Below are 21,317 nucleotides of genomic sequence, written 5' to 3'. Positions count from 1 at the left end.
ACATTTGTTGCAACAGCCGTCTCCAAGTGATTCTATGGTCACATGCGGTGTTGCAACCAATCATTCACACGAGTCACACAGCTGCACAACAAATAATCCTCACACAGCTCTCCGTAAAAATAGCTGATTGTTTGAAGAGAGGCCGAAAGAGATCCCATCATCAAAAAAACGTGTTCTCGGAAACTATTTGTAGGTATCTTAACCACCAAAATCTGAAGAGTATTCATTGTTGCTCACACACATTTACTAACTCTTGTACAATAGGATCGTTTGAAGAGTAAGTTTGATTTCAGGTTGTTTTCGTATGCGACTTGTGCAACTGACTATGATTATTTGAATTTTATTGTTCTTACCAAAGATCAAGATGAATATAACCTATGATCAAGAAACGGAGATGTTTATTTGTGGAGGAACTGGTGTTGAGTTTACATCAACCATTTCTGCCAATCAACCTCTCACAAAGACATCACTTTGGGACCTCTACTTTGCATCATCGGGAACACAATCCAATAGAACATCAACTCCTGTAACGCAACAACAACAAACACCAACCACTAACGAATTTAATACTACAACAACTTCAACAACCACTAACTATTCAACAACAAGTAATTCATCCCCTGTCGTGAGTGATCAGACCACATCCTCGTCACCAAGCAGTCCGAATACAAGCAAAATATCTAAGCCCAGTCGTTTGGAAAGTCCAAAAGTTTCACCACCACCACCACTACCAGGTAGCAATGCATTGCAAACAAACAAATCTCACCCATTCTCACAAGCCTCTAGAAATATCGTTTTTGTACCAACACCATTTAGTGAAGGTGTTGTATTTCATAATTATAAGGAAATATTTCTTTGTGGACATATTCTGAAAGAGGTTGGTATTTGGTCAATGTCGATTTCATTGTTCAATTTTACTCAATTTTTTGGTATTAGGCCGTTCAGACGCTTCACAAAATTCCTGTATATTCTGAAACTGATAACTCCATAAGCCAACTTGTAGCTTGTAGACATTCCTTGTTTGTGCTTCTTTCTAATGGTAAATTATATGCAGTGAGAGGGAATGAAATGGTGCTTTACTTTGCCAATGACAAGCGAAATCAACAAAGCTCAGAAACCGCAACAAAAAGCCTTCTCAAAGAGCTCTACTTTGAAAAGACCATTAAGTGGGTTTCAAATGGAGGTGGCAAACACTTTTTCCTTCTCACCACCGACAATGAATTGTATGCTGTAGGAGATGACACTTTTGGACAAATTGGATGTACTCAAATTGGTTTAGGGAATGCCTCAATCAAGACGGGTAATCTCAATGCACCAATCAATTCAAAATCTCCTGGGTTTGAAGACAGAAAAGAAAGTAGGGCTACCAATTTGGAAGAATATGAATCTACCACATTCTATCCAAAATTTGTCAAGGTTCCCATTGACAAAGCTGTATCCATTCAAGATTATGAAATTGAAAAGGTAGAATGTGGCTTGAATCATACATTTGTTCTATTGAAGCATATTAATACTTGTAAAAAGCTGCTGTTGTCGACTGGATGCTCCTATTACGGCCAAACCGCTGTCGGATCCACAAGAAATAGAAACAGATTAACGCCTGTTGAATTTGACCATTGTGACGACATTATTGACATTAAGTGCAACAATAATGGGTCCTTCATAATGACTCACAAAGCACTCTATTATGCTGGAATTAATGATCAGAACATTCTCTCGATGAATAAGGCTTACTGTTCTGTGTTTTCTGAGGTACCTCTGATGACGCACCTTGCTTCTAATGACCAATTCTCAATGATAGATTGTGGATATAATCATTGCATAGTAGTAACAAAGAGGAACCGAATATTTGGTTTTGGTCGTTCATCCTCAAATCAATTTGGAATAGGCCTCAATAACTACATATGTCAAGAAATTGAATGCAAAGATTTGTTCGACAAGGAAATTGTGGGAATTTGTTGCGGGCATTCTCACACGATTCTATTCACTCAACCTCTACGCTCAATCGTAGAGGATGATGAGCAATTAGTAGACGATTTGATCAAGTTGAGATCTTCAAATCATTTATGGGATGTTCAAGTGTTCACAGCTGCCAAAGATTATTCCGTTAAAATTCCACATTACTTTCTTGCAAAGCGAAGACCTGAATTACTGCACTATGATAAGTCAAAAGCTCCAAAATCTCGTGAGAGCCTTAATTGTCTAGTAGATTGGATCTACTTTAATAACTTTTCTAGCGTTACCACCAATATTGAAACTCTCATTGATTTATTAGAATGGATGACAACAAATAATGTCATCGATGAATACCTTTCCACCATGGTACTAAATGAAGCGATCATTCAGACCAACGAAGAAAATGTTTATGATACCATCCAATACATATTGAACAACAAATATCCAAAGGATGAATTTCCACTTTATTCCTATTGGCATCACGCTCTCAGCTTCTGCAAACAATTTATTGTAGAGAACACGTTTAACAAAATCAAAAACAGCAGCTATTTGAAACAGAACATTTTGGTTGAAATTGCAAAACTTTCCAATCCTACTCTGTTGAAGACAAAATCTCTTGGGGAGCTTGACCCTCCATCTACCATTCCTGAAATTGTTGCCGAGCTTTTCGATGACGAGGAAAGCAGTGATTTACAAGTGGTACTCGATCGCTCAAGAGGTTTTATCATTTACTGCCACAAGTCAATTTTAGAATGTAGATGTAGCTTCTTTAGCATGAAGAAGTATGGATTTCAAGCAGCCACCATCAAAGAAATGGACTTCTCTCAAGTGTTTTCAGGATGGAAGTCTCCAGAAGAAATCACATATGATGATTTTCTTCTATGTAGGTCTCTCATCCATTTCTTTTACACGGGAAAAATTTGCATTACCACCAAGAACGCCCTTAGTCTGATGTTGATATGGGAAGCAATGAAGATGCCAGAACAGGCAAAGCTGTTTGAAGTTTGTATGGATTTTGTTGCAAGAGGTCTTTCTGTGGACAATATTATGGAAGTTATTGCTGCTGTCATTAACAGACCCAACTACAATACCTTTTCCAATCAGCAAGGCCATGATTTTGGCTCATTCACTCATTTCTTCTCCAAACCTCAAGAAGTCTCCATTCGATACGACTATACTTACCTTCAAAAAGAATGCTTGAACTTTTGTGCCAACAAATGGAAAGATATTCTGTTGAGATACCGAAATCAAATATTGAAATACCTCACAAAGGAGCAGTTATTGGAAATTACATGCCTGCAAAATAGAGTGTCCTTTCCTGGTAGTGAGTGCTAACAAATAAACTGTTCTCAAATAATTTTATTTCAAAAAACCCCGAAACAAGGGATTGTAAAGAGTTTTAAAAAATGAAAAAGTTGCTCTCTCTTCCTCGTCCATAAAATCATCAGCTTCTCTTTATCATCACTCGGCTCTTCCTTCTGTGCTGGCCATTTCGGTAGTACAACAACATTCTCTCCAACAAGAACAATTTCTTCTCAATGAGTACATAAATAACAACACACAAAAGCGGTTCGGTCCTAAACATCTCTACATTAGAGGTAAACTTCACTATCAAAAGAAGCTTCAACAAGAGAAGAAAGTATCTAAACTTTCTGAAAAGGCCCAAGCAGCCTATCGCTCAACTGTTGAACGTAGTCAAAATTTTGCATGGAAGCCAACCACTGCAACCGAAGAATTGTACCAGAAGAATATTCTTGAATTGAAGAATACCAAAAAGAGAGTTTCTGCCAAACAATTCATTGAAATGCTTTCCACAGTACAAAGCGCTTCTGATTTCAATTATACAATGCGTTATTGGAGAACCTTGTGTTTGAGAAGGATAAAGTTTACTCCAGCAAGCACTCATGCCATTCTTGAAGCCATGGAAAAGTATGACGAAAACCATCCACAAACATCCATCGAACGTAAGTTTCATTTAATTCCTTGATTGGCAAATACTCATCTGAATTGGATGTTTTCATGCTTTCAATCTTTTATTTTAAAATTAATTTCAAATTATTCTCTTAATCATCATCCAAAACAATTCTAATGAAACAATCACAACGGAATAATATTTAACATTTAGTAATTAAGAACTCTGGCCCAACTAAACTTGGCCAACCTCTTGACAAGAAAACGCTTCTTGAGTTTATTTCCAAGCTGGTAAATGATCATAATGATGTTGAGAATGCCCTCATGCTGTTTAATGAACTCAAGCTTGGCCATTTAAATTTGACAGCTAGTTCCGAGGATTTTGAGTTCATCTTTGAGCTCATCAAGGATAAAGATGTTTCAAAGGAGAAAATTATTGAATTATTCGACAAACAACCAATAGGAGAAGGAATTTCATGTTCACCTTCTGTGTTGACGAGTGTGTACGGAGCTTTTAACGAAGTTGGGGATAGCTTGGATGTTGCAATTAAGAGAAGAGTGATTAGATACTTGCGGGATCAATCTCTCGGAAAAGATGACAGTATTTATGAAGACACAAAACAAAAGCTTTCTGACCTTGTTAATGCCAGCACTACTACTGCTGAGGGAGCAAAAGAAGAGTAACATGTAACTCGTAGTTTGAATATCTAGATTCATTAAAAACTTGGCAATTTTTTTCGCAATTAAAAATGCAAGACGAGGATGACCTGTTGTTGGGTGCCGTCGAGGAAGAAGCGATGGCACAACATTTAGGCTTTACGGACGATTTTGATCATCATCAGACCATCGGTGCTTCATCCAGTAGCAGTGTTGGAGGATCTTCTATACATATTTCAACAGCCGTTAATGGAGCATTGATTAACAACCCGTTATCATCGGCTCCATCCACCAATCATCATCACCTGATGTTAGGCGTTCCGACTACAACAAACAATGGACATCTTCCCCAGGCCCCAACATCTTCAGCCGCATCTCACCTAATTCCATCAGCTGCCTCTGGTGCTTTTCTTCATCCGCTTCTTGGTATGTCTCTCACACCACTTGGTATGCATCCATACGTTCCTCTTCCAACCATTCCACAGATGCCTCTTCCAAATGGTATTCCACAACCGCTATTAGGGTTGACTTCACCAGCCTCATCACAACTCCTTTCATCTCCAGTGTCATTTGGTCATCGGGTACTACCTCCCTCTGAAGAACCTTCCGAAGAAGAACAAGAGGTTTATGAAGTGTACGACGACGATAAACAAGACCCAACCGAATTTCCAACATTGGCACAAGAAGACGTTACCAATGAGCAACGATTGGATGAAATTTTGTCTGGATTGCCGATTTCCGAAGAACAGGAGCGAATGAAATATTACGTGGCACATGGAGTTAAATATCCTTTTGTGGCCCAATGGAGAAATCCATTAATACATTCAATACGAGAAAATGTTATCGTAAAACATGTAGTAACGTTTAACCAATATTTCGGGGTAGTTGTAATTGTGGAACCTCTTTATGTGGGAGCTGATAAGAAAAAGAAAAAGACAACTGTAACAGATTTGCGTAGAACCGGATTCTATGTTCATGCGGCTGATCTATATGGCATGAAGAAAAAGAGCGTAATTGGACGATTATTAGACGATCATCGTAAATATAGACAAAGATGTATTCTTGTAAATGAAACCAAGGCCCTCTACGAATCACAAGATGTTCAGATGTTGAAAACTAAATGCGAAGCTAAAATTCCAAAAATTAATGAAATTACAAATTTACTAAGTAACATGACACAACGACTGAAGAGTAGCGAGGATCCTGAACTTGTGACTGTGGTAAATAGATATGAATCTCAAGGAGGAAATCCGCCACAGAAAATCAATAAGAAGCTTGACGTTGCTAAATCACTAGAAATTGATGAGATTAACGAGAGAATTACTAGTTTATGTCCTCCTGGTACGGGAAGTATCAACGACTTACCAACGTTGGTACGGTACGCGACTACATGTCTTAAATTTCCATTTGAAGCCAAGGTAACCTCTCTCTATTCTTTCCTTAATGATCAACAAGTAGAATTTACAGTATTACTGAATAGCGTGAACTATAGATGCAAGCAAGGAATCATTTTCAAGGGATCAATTTTATCTGGAAGATTAGAACCCATTGATCAACGATTTAAAGTTCATGTTCAAAGTGATGACGATGACGACTCTGATACAGAGGATGGTCCGGCGAACAGAAAGAAGAGAAAGATGTCCTCACATACTTCACTCGACTCGTTCAATGGCCAATCAGTGAAGGTGGAATGCTCACGGTTGAGGTTTGAAGATCCAAAATCAGTCAATTTTAAAATTCTTCTCGATTATCAAACATGGTTTTGCCAATCCACTCTTCTCGATGAGAAGAAGGTGGATGATCAGTGGAATAACCTGAGATTTTATTTACAATTTGTGGAGTAAATTATTGTTAATTATTTTTCTAAACATTCACAGCGAGTGACATACTTGAACATCTGCAGGAAATAATTCGCTTAATGTACGCGAAGAGAACAATGTTTTGACAATTCTTTTGGAGTTATAAAGACCTTTTAAATATTTTCTAGAAATATCTTGTTTAAGCATAAATTCTTCAACGCCGTTCTCGTTCTCATAATTCGCTCCATACGAAACCAACAAATCAAAAAGTTCTCTATTGTTGTAATGAATTGCACTACCTAGGCATGACAAACACTCATCGTTCTGGAAGCGAATGCATTCCATGTAGACCAAGCGAAATATCCCAACACTTACCGAGTTGAATGGAAGTGTCCCTATCACATTTGCGTCTGCACCATGTTGCAGCAATAGTTTTGCTATTTCTACATTCTGCAAAATAACAGCTCTTGATAAGGGCGTTTCGTTCACATTCTTTTGTATTTTCAATTTAGGTGTGGAAGTGTGTAAAACTTACAATAAATTTCTTGAAAGATAAGGTCACTAGAAAAACGGGTGATCTTACAGATATTTGTAACATACCATCTGTTTGGAATTGATGATTCACAACAACCAATAAAAAATTCCAATCTAGAATCACACACATACTCGTTTGTCAACTTGAATATCTTTTTCTTTCAATAACAATTGGACCATTTCCAAATTCCCGACCGACGTTGCTCGATACAATAACGTTTCACTCCTAAATGTTTCATTCACCAAAGACGCATCCGATAAATTCTGAAGAATTTGTTGTAATCCTTCCAAATCATTGTTGAAAATACATGTGAATGCATGTTCAATGTCTTTCTCTTCGGAAAGAGATAAATTATCGTTGACAAATCTTGGATTTGTAATGCCCATGATTTTTTGTAATTTTTTTAATTCTTGTTGTGTTCACATAATAACATTATTTAACACAACATTCATTGTTCTCTTTAATGGAATACTGTAAGGACAGCTAGAACAATGATTAATATCATCATCATTTGCAACAGCAACATTGTCTGTGTCATTGCTGCATTGACTCTTGAATGGACAACTTTTTGAGATGTGCTGACATTTGGCATTGGTCCCACATTTCCATTATTTTGACCTCCCTCGTTCTCCACTGGTTTATACACTCTCACCCAATCAATCTCCAATGCTTGAGGAAAGGCTGTATAATTCACACCATATTTTCCAGCCCAACTTCCACCAATTGCCAAATTCAACAAGACATGTGCTGGACCTGCCAACGTCAAATCACTTGGATATACCCATGAATACGTTCTAGTGTAGATTCGAGTAGAATTGACATAGACACTGACATTGGAAGGGTTCCATTCGAGTCCATAGGTGGTCCAAACTTTTGACAAGTCGGCAGATGCATAAAAATTATTCCAAACAGAATCGAAACGAGAATTCTTATACAAGAGTTGAGAAGGAGTACTTGGACGAGTAATTACACCGTAATGTAACATGTTGAGCATGGGTCCAGGATTGTCATCGACACCATTGACCACAAATTCAAAAATGTCAATTTCTGGTGGCCATGAAAGATTTCCTCTTTCACTGTAACCTGAATTCAACCAAAACGCTGGCCACACGCCACGAGCCCATGGCATTTTGATTCTTGCTTCATAGTAACCATAACGTGTTTCATACACCGAACGGATCATTCCAGACTCGACTCGAGAATTGTTGACATGACGTGCCACTAATTTCAAACAACCATTTTCGAACACATGATTGTTGTTGTCACGATATCTTTGAATTTCATCATTGAGATAATCCAAAGTACCTCCATTGTAAATGTAACGAGTTTTCCATTTGGTTCGATTCAAAGAAGGTCCATTGAACTCATCATTGAAAACCATTTGATACACATTGGGTGGAACGTAGGAATGGAGCAAATCCTGTGGAGCCACTGGTTCTGTCCATTGAGCATGGACATTCATGGAACTTGCTGCAAGATAGAAACATGCATATATCAATACGAATACTGGAATGGCGAATGTTTTGATCTTGGAATGTTTGTTCCCGTGATCACTTGTGGAAAGGATCCAAGTGTCAAGTTGTTGTGAAGCCAACATTGCAATAAGGATGAATCAATAGAGTTTGTTTTTTTTGAGATGGAGAACTGTGTGTACGCACCACAACGAATGGATCTTTAAAGGGTCGTGTGAAGTGTATGTGTGAAATGACGAGGTATTACTAGCTTGGCTTGGAAAGGGAAAGGTTCAATCACAAATCATTCGTTCAAAAAGTGTTTTAAGGCCCAGATAATTCGCGAAAAATTGAATGTTCGTTTCTGTTCCATATGTTTTTGAAGTGATTATGGCAACATCTTGGATTTCACAACATTGAAACAAAGAACTCTTGTTGAACATTAAAATGGTTGCATTGTTTCTCAACTTTTGGAAGGTGTGCATTTGCTTTTTCATCGTAGTTGGTAGGTTAAAAGATAAAGATAGGTTAAAGTAGAAATTCTGTAGTAAGCTCCGAATTCATTCATACATGCTTCAACGAAATGCAATGAATTCATCACTTGAGCCTTATTACCTTATGTTTCGGTGTTGAGTACCCACTCACTTCACCTTCAACGAATTCGAATGACGAGCATTATCTTTCATCTCCCATAATTTCTTAATATTTTTTCAAGATCATTCCGAGCCTCAAAATACATGTTGAATACATTTTGCAAAGAGCATACTTACCTTGAAGGGGAGTACTGAGATCATGAATTCGGTATCCCGCTTGGTCGACGCTCACCTTGCACTCTGTGAGCTGTCCCAAGTGCAGTCAGTGACCAAGCGTCGCTGCCTTCCTTCAGAATTTTTGGTACGTGAGGAGGTGCCTAGTCGTACCTTCTCGCTCTCTAATCAATAAGAGAAAATACATGTTGTCAGCAGAAATTCTATTAATCTTGAAAATTGGACCAAACGCCTTTTTCAAAAATTACCAACTCAAATCGCATGCTGGAAACATTTCACACAATACTTGCATGGTTTCATCGCTAAACGGGGAGTTGCATCTTTGTACGTTCAATTCAACTAAACGCTTCATGTGCTTAACAATCGATACAACATTTCTAATTGTAAGGGTGTCGTTATTGGCCAAGTATAGTCGGTTGAGCTTTGATAGATTATTCGAATTACCAATCACCTTCCACTCCTGAATAACTTTAGAAAAGTTTAAATTAAGAGTCCTCAGCTTAGTTAGCGTTGTACTATTGGAAATTGATTTGAGTCCCTCATTTCCTATATCACAACCGGAGAGGTCTAAATATGTTAGCATTGAGAAACCTCCTGCAATAGCTTTAGCACCGTCATCCCCAAGTGAATTGTTTGCCAAATGTAACTTGGTCAAGTTGATGAGGTTAGGACTAGTGGAGAGGGAATGTACACCGTGATAGGTAATAACATTAAAATCCAGGACCAGAGTTCTCAAATTTTTCATGACAACACTTTTTGAAATTGAAACGACATCTTCATCGTTCATCGCACAGTCAGACAAGTCTATTTCTGTCAAATTGTTCATGATATCACTTTGGGCAAGATCATCAATGTTGTAAATATCAACATTGGATATGTTAAGAGCTTTCAGATTTTTCATGTTTTGACTTGAGGAAAGAACGGAAACCACATTCTTTGTATGTGAAAGTGAACATCCTAGTTTCAATGTTTGAATATTTGTCAATTGTCGACTTTCACAGATGGCCGTAATTGCTGCATCTGTCAAAGCATTGTAGCATAAATGTAATTCAGTAACGTTCAGAAAATATGGGCTTGTACTAATGCTGATTGCTCCTTCGTCTTTCATTTCGACACCGTCCAAGCATAAACATCGAAGGTTGCTTAATGATGAACACTTGCTCCTCTATCTCTACACGGGTTGAAATTTAACCCTAATGTTGTTAAATTTCTCATGATTGGGGGATTGCTTTTGAGTACAGATAAACCATCCGCAGTTATATTTCCTGACTCTATTGTTAGAGAGGTGAGGCTTTGTAAATAGGTACTAGTACAAAGAGCTGCTAAAATGTCGTTGCCAAAGTGTTGGCAATGCTTGAGAGTGAGTTCACGTAAATTACCCATGTAGGAACTTTCAATTAGTGAATTGACGAAATATTTAGACTGCAGTTCATGCAGAATAAAAGTTTGAAGTCTATCCAAGTTCTTATTGTTGGTCATTGGGATGCAGCACAAATTGCTGTATTCAAATGGCAACTCGAGTTTTGTCAAACATAGACCGCTTGGGTTTGAGACAATTTGTAGAACAGAAGACAACTGTTCTTTGATATCAAGTGTAAATTCAATGGGAATAGTTCGAATAATTTCCAACCAATGCTTTGAAACTCTCATACACACTCCAATTAAAAACTTGTTTTCCATAAATGACAAAAAATGTCGTATCATATCATCCCCAAGCTCTTCCAATAAAGGATGAGGTCTCATTTTGTTTTGATAATTCTTTTTCTTTTTTGTCGGATTCAATGACATTGCATCAGCTGCATCAAGAGAAAATAATTTCCTCTTTTTTTCTGAATTTTCAGACTGATTCTCCTCCACAAACAAATCCGAATCATTCGAAAACAAGCTGTTCCAAATGCTCATACAATACGCAACATGTTCCGATAATTGATCCACACACGTGTTTTGTAAACAAAATGGACATACTCTAGTATCACCACTCGGAGATTCAACCGATAATGATTTCGTAATGAATTCCAAGGTCTGATGATATTTTTGATGATCACCCATTTCTTTGTAATTGGTGGTTGACATTTTTTACAAACAAAAAAATGAATTCACAAGTAATCTTAACGTTGTTGAATTTGAAAGAAGTGGATGAATCATCGGAAAACAATATTTCATCAATGTCCAACACATTCAAAATTAAAAGAAAAGGCTTTTGATTCATATTTACTTGTCCTCATTCTTTCTGTCAATTTTGAATCCATTGGATGTTAAAATTAATAGGAAATTGAATTGTATTATCATTACTGACAATGGAAGTAATAGAGTACAATTCTCGACTCACATTTATTATCCCTCTACGTTATAAATTGAGCAAGATTATCATGGATGTAATAGAGACGCTTTATTTGTTGCAATTACAATAGATGGAATACAATACGTCTGTAAATATGATCCCGAAAGATTTATTTACCAACTCAATGGAACAAATGGAGATGCCCCATCTATGGGGAACTAGCCATTGTAATCACCCAGTTGGAATTGCTGTTTGGAAAAAGACTCAAGTAATATGTGATAGAATAGTTCTTGTGTGATTATATCAGTCATGCATCCTTTTGGGATTGATGTTAGCAAATGAAGGATTGGTATTTATTAGCCAAAATTGTTTACAAAACATTTTGATACTAAGGTATTCCTTTGAACAGGAGAAATGGACCGTGGTAAATATCATTTCGAAATCATAGACCCAGAGGTATCTTTTTTGATAATACATCCAAACGCTTATTGGTATGTATTGGTGGTGCTGATACTATACAAGTTTATACAGAAGATGGTACTTTATGTCAAGTGTTTGGTCATGACAAGGATCTTTACCTGATGGAATTTGTTTGAATGACTTGACTGGCGAACTTTACATTTGTGATTATGGAAATCATCGAGTACAAATATATCAGTAATTACTCCATCACCTGCATCATATGGACCTAACACAACAGCATGCAACAAAATTCAATACAAAAAAATGGCCGAGCATTCCTCTGAAAATGATGACGCTGGCCATTACTCTTCATCAACATCCACCAAAAAGCGAATAATATTTATCAGACATGGAAGATCAGTTTTCAATGAATTGTATGTGGAGAGTGAGGAAAATTGTCCTCCGAATGATCCGTGGGTCATTGATTCCGAACTGTCGGAATTAGGACTTTCTCAAGTTCAAGTTTATAATGAATATTTGCGAAAATTATTTGGAAGTGCTTTGAAGAGTGCGTCATCGAATGATTTGCACAAGGAATGCCCACCTTCGACGGAAAACCAATATTCTGTAAAAATTATTTCCAGTCCATTGACGAGATGTATCCAAACGTGTTTTCATGTATTAAACACACATCAAGTGCTGCTGGTTAATGAAGAAAAAACATCATTGGATGAGAATAACATTTCACAAATTATTGAAATTGATCCTGATTGCACAGAGCTTGAGGAATCTTCATGTGATGTTGGAAGCACCTATAGTGAATTAATTGCTAACGAAAAGATGAAAAGTATTTTATCTCATTTCGATTTGAAGCTCATTGAAAGCAAAGGAAAATGGTGGTATCAAAGCAAGGATAACCCTCAGCAAACCGTACATTTTGAGCCTTGGGAGCATTTTATGGAAAGAGTGAAGCGATTTACAGCACGTTTACATACTGACCTAATCACCAGTGACACCATTGTAATTTTTTCTCATTTTACATTCATAAGAGAGTGCGTCAATTATTTAGCTTTATCGTTGAATCTCAACCATGCTCGTTCCATTGTTGGAGCAGAGCAACCAACACACAAAACAATTCCAATATCAAGTCTCGAAAATAGAGAAGTGATTATTTTAGAATTTGATAAGAAGTAAGGAGATGTTAATAATTAAGCAAAATATTTACTGTTACAGTGTTCCAATAATTATTAATAACCTAAACATCTCCATAAAATTGTAGTCCCAATGTGTGACTTTTTACAAACCAATGGCAGCCATTGCGAGCCATCCAAAGATAAATGAAAATCCTCCAATAGGGGTGATTGCTCCCAATTTCTATTCAACATCGCAATTATTTAAAAATAATTTCGAAATAATATTTTAGAATTTTGATAAAAAGATCATGAATATCCCTACCTTGTGGTCAGTGAGTACCAATGCATACAAACTACCACTAAATAAAACAATCCCGGCAGTAAACAAACCACCAACAAGATGATGACGAGTCTTGAGTTGGCTTACTGCCAATAAAGCCAAGCTATGAATTAAATGATATTGAACAGCAGTCTTCCATACATCAATCTTTTCAGGAGTAGCAAAACGTTTCAATCCATGTCCTCCAAAGGCACCTGTACACACTGCAATGGCAGCATTGAGAGCTCCGAGTCTAAAGTAGAAATTTGCAGGATGTTGCAAGAGTGTTTGCCAAACCATTTTTTTACAAATCGAAAAAAACCATAGCGATAAATTAAAGGTAGGAATGTTTTTGGGATTGTAATTCAAGTGCTTTGAATTAAAAGTAATAAAATATTCAAAAACAGGGTTGAGTGTGTAATAATTGTGATTACAAAAAAAATGAAAAGAACTGAATATGAGGGAAAGTATTTCCATCATGAAGAAGAACGAAAAATACGAAAATTACAACCAACAACCTCTGGAATCTCACTGTACGAGACGCAACAAGATGAAATTGTTGTGTTGAAATTATTTGATTTGAATTACAATTCTTCGATTCATGACTCCGATACCGAATTTCTAAATTATTTATGCAAAAAATTTACTCAGGGCATGAGAAGAAAGGAGAGGAAAATTAAACCGTTCTCCATGCAGTTTGATCTTGCTTATACATTTTCATGCGCAACAAGTAACATCTCCTTGGAGTCTACTTGTGATGTTAAGATTTCATATACACACGGACTCATTCTCATTAGTTCAGGAGATATTCATGTTTTTGATTTATATACCAAAAAATTCATAACTACTTTCTCAATACCTGACTGTGAACTATTGTATATGAACATTGAGGAAAATTTCGATGGAAATAACAATGATGCTTTGTTTTTTGATTGTTATGGCCATAATTGCGTTTTTAAATATGATTTGAAGAGACTTGTAGATCAAACCATCAACAAAGAGTCGTGTGATTTTATATGGAAATCGGAAAAGTTGGAAGAGCCAAGAGGAATGGCTCTTTGGAAAGATCGTCTTTGTTTTGAGGAGAATTTATTGTTTGTGTGTAATGAAAAACATACTGACGGAAGTATTCTTATATTACGATCGTCCACAGGACAAACCGTTAGAACCATCACAAATCTTGAAAGTCCCTACGGACTAACTTTTACTGAAAACGGCAACGAATTATTCGTTAGCATGTTGTCAAGCATTGAGATATTTCGAAAGGATGACAAAAATCAATGGACTTTCGAACGGCTTCTTGTTGAGAATGACGACATTTACTCTCAAGGATTAACATACGACAAAGTGTCCAAGACACTTATTTCTTGTAACGATGAGTTTAACGAAATTCAAATTTTTCAACCCACAGACGGAACAATTATTAAGGAGTTTGGTGAAAACGTGTTTCTTCCAGATAGTTTGTGCTTGAATGAGGAAACTGGTGAACTCTTTGTTTGTCAAGATGACAGTGTCAAAGTTTACAAATAAAACAAATTGGTTTCCATTAAGGTTGCATGACTTGATCCATGTCTAAGAATGATGAACACACATAATAAAATGGTTTACAAAAATCAAGAATTTTCATTACTGAAAACACGTTTACACAGTAATTGCAATGGATAATGAAACAGCAAATGCAATACTCAAGAAAAATTGTAAGAAAAACAATGCTCCGGAAACATTGGCATAACTTCTAGCACGGGCACTCGAGGATCTTCTATATCTCACAAAACAAATCAACCACATAATACCTAAAAAGAGACCAATAATCAAGTATAATTTAGCATTCTTTTCATCTTCCAATTCCAACGGTGTACCCAACAAGGTTGTTGAAGCAGATGTAACTGTTGTTGTGTTGTTATTATAATGAGAGGTTGGTACTGTAGAGGGTTGTGTATAAATCACTGGTTGAGCATTATAGAAAGGTTGTTGACCTTGATACATGGGTTGTTGTTGAGGAACTCCCATATTGTTCGAGTAATAAATTGGTTGGGATTGTGGTGGTTGAACGTAAGGAGTAGCACTGGTGGGTGGTGGAGAGGTCATGTTTGGGTTTTGTTCTGTGGTAGGTTGTTCTTGTTTGAATGGAGTGGCTGATGTGGTTTGATAGTTGGACATTTTCTAGGCTTGATGATGATGATTCAGAGGACAATAAAATTGGGTTTTAAATAATTTAATGATGATGATGATCAATGAAAACTCTCTGATGATGGCAAAACCAAAAGGATGTATGGAAACATTTGTAATTGTCATCATGTAAAAATCTGTTGGTACCAAACAAACAAAATTGAGATACCTACGAATTCGGGACGAATAATTGAGTCAATTCACAGGTGTTGTTCGTGTTTTTTCTTGATGATGAAATTCCAGTTGGATTCGATTCTTGCCTCTGAGTTTACCTGGTTGTTATTTCTAAAAAGTTTCCACTTGGGAGTTTGTTCCATTTTGTTTCCGGACACAAATCCATTCAGAATTTACTTTCGAATCAATCAAGGTCCTGTAAAGAAGAACTCAAATTCTTCATCCTTTCGTCCATCAACTTCCACAGGGACAGTCTTTATCTTTGCTTCAAGGGCACTTCTATTGAAGGAGTCCATACCAAAAATCAATTTCTTTAACTGTGGTAATAGATGTGAACATAGTTCATCTAAAAATCAATTGTGTGACATGTCCAAGTAGGTCAGCTTTAGATGAATGGACCCCTGATTAAACTTTGTATCATTTCCTTTCTGCCTTCGTTTCCACTAATGTTCAGTGCTGCTACATTTGAAATTTGATTAGATTCCAACAAGAGCTTGACCCCATTATGTCCTAAACGATACTTTCTAATGAGAACACAAATGGTTTTCTTCTTTACACTGGAATTGCAGAAGGGCTCGAGTAATGTTCAACGTTCTCTTACATTATACTGCACTTTCTTTTAATGGAATAGGATTCTCCAGTTTGAATTTGAGCATGAGGATACTTTTTCAACAGACCTTGAACCAAGTGTTTGCATTGAGAAGGATTCTCACACTTGTTCACCTTTAAATGAAATTTTGAAACCTTACCAAAAGAATTGTCAGAGGAAAATAAATACTCTGCGCTTGTTGTTCCCAATACAAGATGAGTCAAGAATAATTCTTTAAGGTTTTTGATAATTTCACATGTTGCAAGAGCCAAAAGTCCTGAATCTCCAAACCAGTTGTCTTTCATATCTAGGTAGGTTAAATTTGGAAAAGTTCTCCACTCGGTTTCAGCTAGATAATGCGCTCCTTTGGGTCCCAAATGATTCCGAGCAAGGATCAAGGTATTCAGCTTGGATAAATATTGACTTTGTGTCAAATACATGAGTCCTTCGTCTCCAATGCGGCAGCTGCTTAAATCTAAATACGTAAGAGTTTTCATGTGTTCTGACAGGGATATAATCTTAGCACCTTCCACTTCGATAGGGTTTTGTTGTAAATCGAACAATTCCAAGTTTTGGAAATTCATGAGTGATCTTACTCCTTTGAACGAGATGCAATTACCAGCAAAATGAAGCGAATGTAATGATTTCAGACAAGAATTTGAATCGATTAATGCAGCAACTGAGTCGTCTTCTAATTGGCAATAGCTCAAACCTAGAGAAGTCAGTTGTTGAAATTGTGAACAAGAGGCTAATAATTGAATACTTTTCATGTCATGCACTTCACAATGAAGTGTTTTTAAATTCGAGAAGGTTGTTTTAGAGTTCTCAACTAAATATCGAACATCCGTATATCTTAACACTGGACCATGCAACCTTAATGAAGTCAACTGACCACTTTTGAAAATTTCACTTTCCGTTAATATTTCAATTGCATTGAAAAGTTGATTTTCGAAACAATGCAACTGCAACTCTGTCAATTTACAAAAGTTAGCACTATTGCAAAACACACGAAAATCTTGTTGAGAGATGGCACACCGATGAGAATGGTTTATCATTAACCGTTTCAAATTCGTGAGATTGGGACTTTCTCCAAGTTTTTTCATTCCGTTTGGATCAATAAACGAAATGTTGAGATGAGTTAAATTTGATAAATTTTGACATTCTAATAAACGAGAGACAGGACTGGATGAATTCATCATTCTTCCTTCCCATGTACACAAATCACAATCAAGCCATGTCAAATTCTTTAAATAATGACTCGAAGCCAAGAAGTATTGTAAATTACATCTACAATGACCATGAACGACTTCAGCCCAAAATGTAGATCAAAGTACTTTTGCTTCCTCTCTTTACGGCAAATTGACTTGTCTTTGTCACCTCTCGAAGAAGGTCAAAACAAACAATAGTTGCTGTTTTGTAAATCATTCAGCCGGAGTTTGTGAAAGAAAAACCATGATTTTGGTCCTCAATGCCAATTAAAAAGACCCGTGAACGATTCGTGTCGTTACTTGTTTGGTGACATTTCATACACCAGGCCATAGCTGTTCATAGATGCTTCATTTGAAGCAACACAGGATTAAGAAATGTCACTTACTAATTTACCCATACATGTCAGCGACAAACTTTTATGGTTGAAGTTTGACAATATTTCAAAGATGGCCATCCCTAATATCTCTTCCAACATCTTTCACAAACACTATACATACAAAAAAACAAACACACAACTCTTGGCAATTGCTTCTTCCATATGGCTCAAAAACACCTCAACAACGATCATCTTGTTGGACAAGATGATTTTTACGCCAATGTTTTCAAACAATTTCTTGCATGTTCTAAACCGCAATCATGTCTACCTGAATATGTCTCAACGCATGTGGACAAGCTCGTTCACGACTCTTCCTTGAATCATGATACCAACGCACCTCTTCGTGTCCTGAGTGTCGGTTGTGGTCATGGCGCTCGTGATGTTCATGTTCTTAAAGCCATTCATGAACAACGACCTCACATTCAATTCGACTATGTTGGAGTGGATATCAATTCCGTATTAGTACAAGAAGCTCAACAAGTGTTTTGTTCTCAACACGTTCGAGGCTATGTCTCTGAATGTCAATTTGTCGTGGCACCGATTGAGGATTATTTAGAACGATTGAATCCGAGTAGCGAACATGGAACATTCGATCTCATTCTCATGCTTCATTGTTTGTATTACATTCCTCATCGAAAACATGTGCTCGCTCAATGTGTGGATCATCTCTCTCCGAATGGCAAACTCATGATTCTACATCAGAGTCCAGCAGGAATTAACAACTTTCAAAATTTGTGTAATCCATTGTTTGAAGGAAGGAAATGCACTCGAAATTTGCAATTCAATTCCATGCAAGTGGAACATTTATTGAATGATTTGGAAGTACCTTATTCAATGGATATTGTAAATGCCACGTTGAATGTATCGAATTGTTTTGTGAATCCTCATGACACTACTATGGAACAAGCGTACAGAAAAGGATTGCAATTATTGAGTTTCATGCTAGAGAGAGATATGAGAGAGGAGAGTGAAGAGGTAAAGCAACAAGTATTGGACTTGTTATCGAGAGTGTCTGTGAAAAAACATCACACGGGTGAATATTGGTTATTCCATCCTCAAGTGTTTTTGGTCGTATCTAAAAAACTGTAAACAATAAATGTATTTTCAAACACTTCTCCATGTCAATCCAATCAAATGGATAGAAGCGCTCCTCACTTCCAACAACACGTGTTGTTTCAAAATTCGAATTAAAAACACGTTTTCGTCATGATCGTGACTCCTAAAATAGAACTCAAAAAAAATGCCTTTATTCGGATCGAATGATGCCTATACAAGAGGTCATGCTGGTTTTTGGTCGAGTTTTTTAACAACCCGAGTCGGAAGATCAAGAATTATTAGTGATACACAATTGAAGGTAGGTCATGGAGAAATATTTTGTGTTTTTATTGGAATGATATTTCTGATTACTATTGGTGGTGGTGTTGTCATTGGATGATTATAATGTCCGATGAAAAATTATTGAATAATACGTAACATAGATTGAAAATACTTGTGCTTTGTGGTTTTTAAAGATAATATTTGCAATTTTTCTAGTTGCAGCTCCATTGACTTTGTTTTACGCAGAAAATGAAGCAATTCTTATGCAACATGCTTTTTTAGAAGTTGCAAGATCCACCCGAACCATTGTTGATCCTATCAACTCGAAACCAAGATCAGAAAATAATAATCAATTAGTTTTCTTCCATGTTCCTTCACACAATATTCGAACTGAACGCCCAGTTCAAGATCCAGATTTTGGATTGACATTTAACGGTGCTTTTGAAGTGACACGAAAGACAGAATATTGTCAATGGATTGAAAGTCACCACGATGAGGAGAAGACTCGCTCTGATGGCTCCAAATATACCGTAAGAACCTATTATTACAACCGAGGATGGGTAGATCACTTGATACCAAGTCTGTTCTTTGATCAACCAGTGGCTCATCATAATCCTCAAAGAGATCCATTTCCATCCGTCACACAAAAAGTTGAAGGCGTCACTCTTGGAAAATTCCACATTGGAAAGAATTTGGTTGAAAAGAATCAAATTCCTGCCAGAACCATTAAATTTTCACCTGAGGAATTAAGAAAGATTACAAATACTCCTGCAAATAGTGCCCATAATTTCAAGTATATAGGAGATGGATATTTCTTCTCTGCCTATGAGCCATCCACTGCTGAGAAGGCACTTAAAATCGCCCTTGGATTTTTGGAAGGCTCATTATTTGACTGGCAAGTTGGAGATTTATTTTCAAATTGTCAACCTGGTGACATTCGTGTGAGCTTTATTCACAAGAAGCCAGATGTTAATAAGGGAGTTTCTGTTATTGCACGCCAGGTAAGTATAGTTGTGTGGCTTTTGGGTAATTTTCTCATCATGACTTTCTCACATTTGCACAACATCATGTTTTCATGAAATTTCATTTCACAGGCAAGCACCAATGGAGAACTTGAACTTTTCAAAGCTTCCAATGGATATCATGTTGGTGTCGTTCATGAAGGATACTACCACTCACCACAAGAAATGTTCAATCAAGAAATTGAATTCTATCGATGGTCTCTATCAGGTCTTCTCGGAGCAAGAATTCTCATTGTCGTATGGGCTATCACTGTTTCATTGGTCTTACTTGGAGATTATGTTGGAAGTGCTTCGGATTTATTCCTCTCCACGACCATGCTCTCCTCCTTAATGATCGGTTTAGTTTGGCTTTCATTATTCTTTTCACATGGCGGTGAGAGTTTCATGTCAGCACTTTTATGTTTAGGAGCTTCGGCATTGATTGGATATGTGTTACAAACATCAACCTTAAATAAGCAACAACAACAACAGCAACCACATCAGGCACGGAACGATTCATCCCAATTCAAGAAGAATTAACCATACACGAATCCACTGAATTCGGAATGAAAGGGATCTCACAATCCAAGAGTGTCTCGTACGCGCGTATGTAATGTAAAATTTGGTGATGAACATTCATGATGGAACGAATAATACGAATTCAAGATAAAGATATTTCTTATTTAGTCATACAGGACATGAAGTGTAGCAATGTTTTGATGTAAGGATCTCAAAGAGTGGTGGTGGAGAATATCATGATTAAGAATCAAAATCTTCCGAGTCCATCCCATCACTTGATAGGGGTAGTGGTGGCGGTTGAAAATGGGCTTGGAGAAAATGCATTCCCGCTCCTTATATTGATGTGGTACCACAACTCCATGGCGCCTCGTGTTGTACAACTTTGTATGCGTGCACTTGTTGAATAGATTGTGTGCTGTCCCTCTCTCTCATTACGACAGGCGGTGAAGTGTTGATGCCATCAAGAGCCATCATTCGTCACTCAACTACAGAAAAAAACAACATTATTGTATCTCTGCGCACACTGAGAGAGGCAAAGTCGAGGCGCCAATTTTTTCTGCTCTCTCCCATCAGCTGTTGTCATACACCAAGAGCCCGAGAAATTTCTCGAATATTTTGTAAAGACTCGTATTCCGAGAAACAATTTATATTAACACACAAGAAGAGAGTGTTCTTCTTTGATATTCGACGATTGACTTCTTGTATTTTGTATTCCACATTGAATAGTATTCATTACATCATCCCGTCGTGTC

At 37.0% G+C, this 21,317-nt stretch overlaps 13 protein-coding genes across 13 annotated transcripts; 6 read left to right on the top strand and 7 right to left on the bottom strand.

Moving 5' to 3' along the window:
* Window positions 1-364: 364 nt before the first annotated feature.
* Window positions 365-4,551, top strand: C9374_013938 (uncharacterized protein; the record flags this gene model as incomplete). Its single annotated transcript, XM_044689870.1, has 4 exons — window positions 365-877; window positions 937-3,280; window positions 3,405-3,920; window positions 4,082-4,551. The coding sequence occupies 4 exons, from the start codon at window positions 365-367 to the stop codon at window positions 4,549-4,551; spliced, it is 3,843 nt and encodes a 1,280-aa protein (XP_044553370.1).
* A 65-nt stretch (window positions 4,552-4,616) lies between these two features.
* C9374_013937 (uncharacterized protein) lies at window positions 4,617-6,368 on the top strand (the record flags this gene model as incomplete). The annotated part of the gene is made up of 1 exon (XM_044689868.1): window positions 4,617-6,368. One exon carries the CDS (start codon window positions 4,617-4,619, stop codon window positions 6,366-6,368), a length of 1,752 nt encoding a protein of 583 aa, XP_044553369.1.
* Window positions 6,369-6,395: 27 nt separating this feature from the next.
* Window positions 6,396-7,244, bottom strand: C9374_013936 (uncharacterized protein; the record flags this gene model as incomplete). Its single annotated transcript, XM_044689867.1, has 3 exons — window positions 6,396-6,647; window positions 6,699-6,815; window positions 6,990-7,244. The coding sequence occupies 3 exons, from the start codon at window positions 7,242-7,244 to the stop codon at window positions 6,396-6,398; spliced, it is 624 nt and encodes a 207-aa protein (XP_044553368.1).
* A 74-nt stretch (window positions 7,245-7,318) lies between these two features.
* Window positions 7,319-8,455, bottom strand: C9374_013935 (uncharacterized protein; the record flags this gene model as incomplete). The annotated part of the gene is made up of 1 exon (XM_044689866.1): window positions 7,319-8,455. One exon carries the CDS (start codon window positions 8,453-8,455, stop codon window positions 7,319-7,321), a length of 1,137 nt encoding a protein of 378 aa, XP_044553367.1.
* Window positions 8,456-9,320: 865 nt separating this feature from the next.
* On the bottom strand, window positions 9,321-10,184 carry C9374_013934 (uncharacterized protein; the record flags this gene model as incomplete). The annotated part of the gene is made up of 1 exon (XM_044689865.1): window positions 9,321-10,184. One exon carries the CDS (start codon window positions 10,182-10,184, stop codon window positions 9,321-9,323), a length of 864 nt encoding a protein of 287 aa, XP_044553366.1.
* Window positions 10,185-10,219: 35 nt separating this feature from the next.
* C9374_013933 (uncharacterized protein) lies at window positions 10,220-11,149 on the bottom strand (the record flags this gene model as incomplete). Its single annotated transcript, XM_044689864.1, has 1 exon — window positions 10,220-11,149. The coding sequence occupies one exon, from the start codon at window positions 11,147-11,149 to the stop codon at window positions 10,220-10,222; it is 930 nt and encodes a 309-aa protein (XP_044553365.1).
* Window positions 11,150-12,083: 934 nt separating this feature from the next.
* On the top strand, window positions 12,084-12,953 carry C9374_013932 (uncharacterized protein; the record flags this gene model as incomplete). Its single annotated transcript, XM_044689863.1, has 1 exon — window positions 12,084-12,953. One exon carries the CDS (start codon window positions 12,084-12,086, stop codon window positions 12,951-12,953), a length of 870 nt encoding a protein of 289 aa, XP_044553364.1.
* Window positions 12,954-13,055: 102 nt separating this feature from the next.
* On the bottom strand, window positions 13,056-13,511 carry C9374_013931 (uncharacterized protein; the record flags this gene model as incomplete). Its single annotated transcript, XM_044689862.1, has 2 exons — window positions 13,056-13,133; window positions 13,215-13,511. The coding sequence occupies 2 exons, from the start codon at window positions 13,509-13,511 to the stop codon at window positions 13,056-13,058; spliced, it is 375 nt and encodes a 124-aa protein (XP_044553363.1).
* Window positions 13,512-13,652: 141 nt separating this feature from the next.
* C9374_013930 (uncharacterized protein) lies at window positions 13,653-14,741 on the top strand (the record flags this gene model as incomplete). Its single annotated transcript, XM_044689861.1, has 1 exon — window positions 13,653-14,741. One exon carries the CDS (start codon window positions 13,653-13,655, stop codon window positions 14,739-14,741), a length of 1,089 nt encoding a protein of 362 aa, XP_044553362.1.
* A 111-nt stretch (window positions 14,742-14,852) lies between these two features.
* C9374_013929 (uncharacterized protein) lies at window positions 14,853-15,371 on the bottom strand (the record flags this gene model as incomplete). The annotated part of the gene is made up of 1 exon (XM_044689860.1): window positions 14,853-15,371. One exon carries the CDS (start codon window positions 15,369-15,371, stop codon window positions 14,853-14,855), a length of 519 nt encoding a protein of 172 aa, XP_044553361.1.
* Window positions 15,372-16,151: 780 nt separating this feature from the next.
* Window positions 16,152-17,342, bottom strand: C9374_013928 (uncharacterized protein; the record flags this gene model as incomplete). The annotated part of the gene is made up of 1 exon (XM_044689859.1): window positions 16,152-17,342. The coding sequence occupies one exon, from the start codon at window positions 17,340-17,342 to the stop codon at window positions 16,152-16,154; it is 1,191 nt and encodes a 396-aa protein (XP_044553360.1).
* Window positions 17,343-17,890: 548 nt separating this feature from the next.
* C9374_013927 (uncharacterized protein) lies at window positions 17,891-18,817 on the top strand (the record flags this gene model as incomplete). The annotated part of the gene is made up of 1 exon (XM_044689857.1): window positions 17,891-18,817. The coding sequence occupies one exon, from the start codon at window positions 17,891-17,893 to the stop codon at window positions 18,815-18,817; it is 927 nt and encodes a 308-aa protein (XP_044553359.1).
* A 151-nt stretch (window positions 18,818-18,968) lies between these two features.
* On the top strand, window positions 18,969-20,586 carry C9374_013926 (uncharacterized protein; the record flags this gene model as incomplete). The annotated part of the gene is made up of 3 exons (XM_044689856.1): window positions 18,969-19,082; window positions 19,207-20,046; window positions 20,140-20,586. 3 exons carry the CDS (start codon window positions 18,969-18,971, stop codon window positions 20,584-20,586), a joined length of 1,401 nt encoding a protein of 466 aa, XP_044553358.1.
* Between the last annotated feature and the right edge of the window lie 731 nt (window positions 20,587-21,317).

This window comes from Naegleria lovaniensis, assembly GCF_003324165.1.
Source record: "Naegleria lovaniensis strain ATCC 30569 chromosome Unknown tig007, whole genome shotgun sequence".
Taxonomy (NCBI): domain Eukaryota; phylum Heterolobosea; class Eutetramitea; order Acrasida; family Naegleriidae; genus Naegleria; species Naegleria lovaniensis.
Note: the sequence above shows the minus strand (reverse complement) of the source record. Positions and strands in the feature narration are given on the sequence as shown.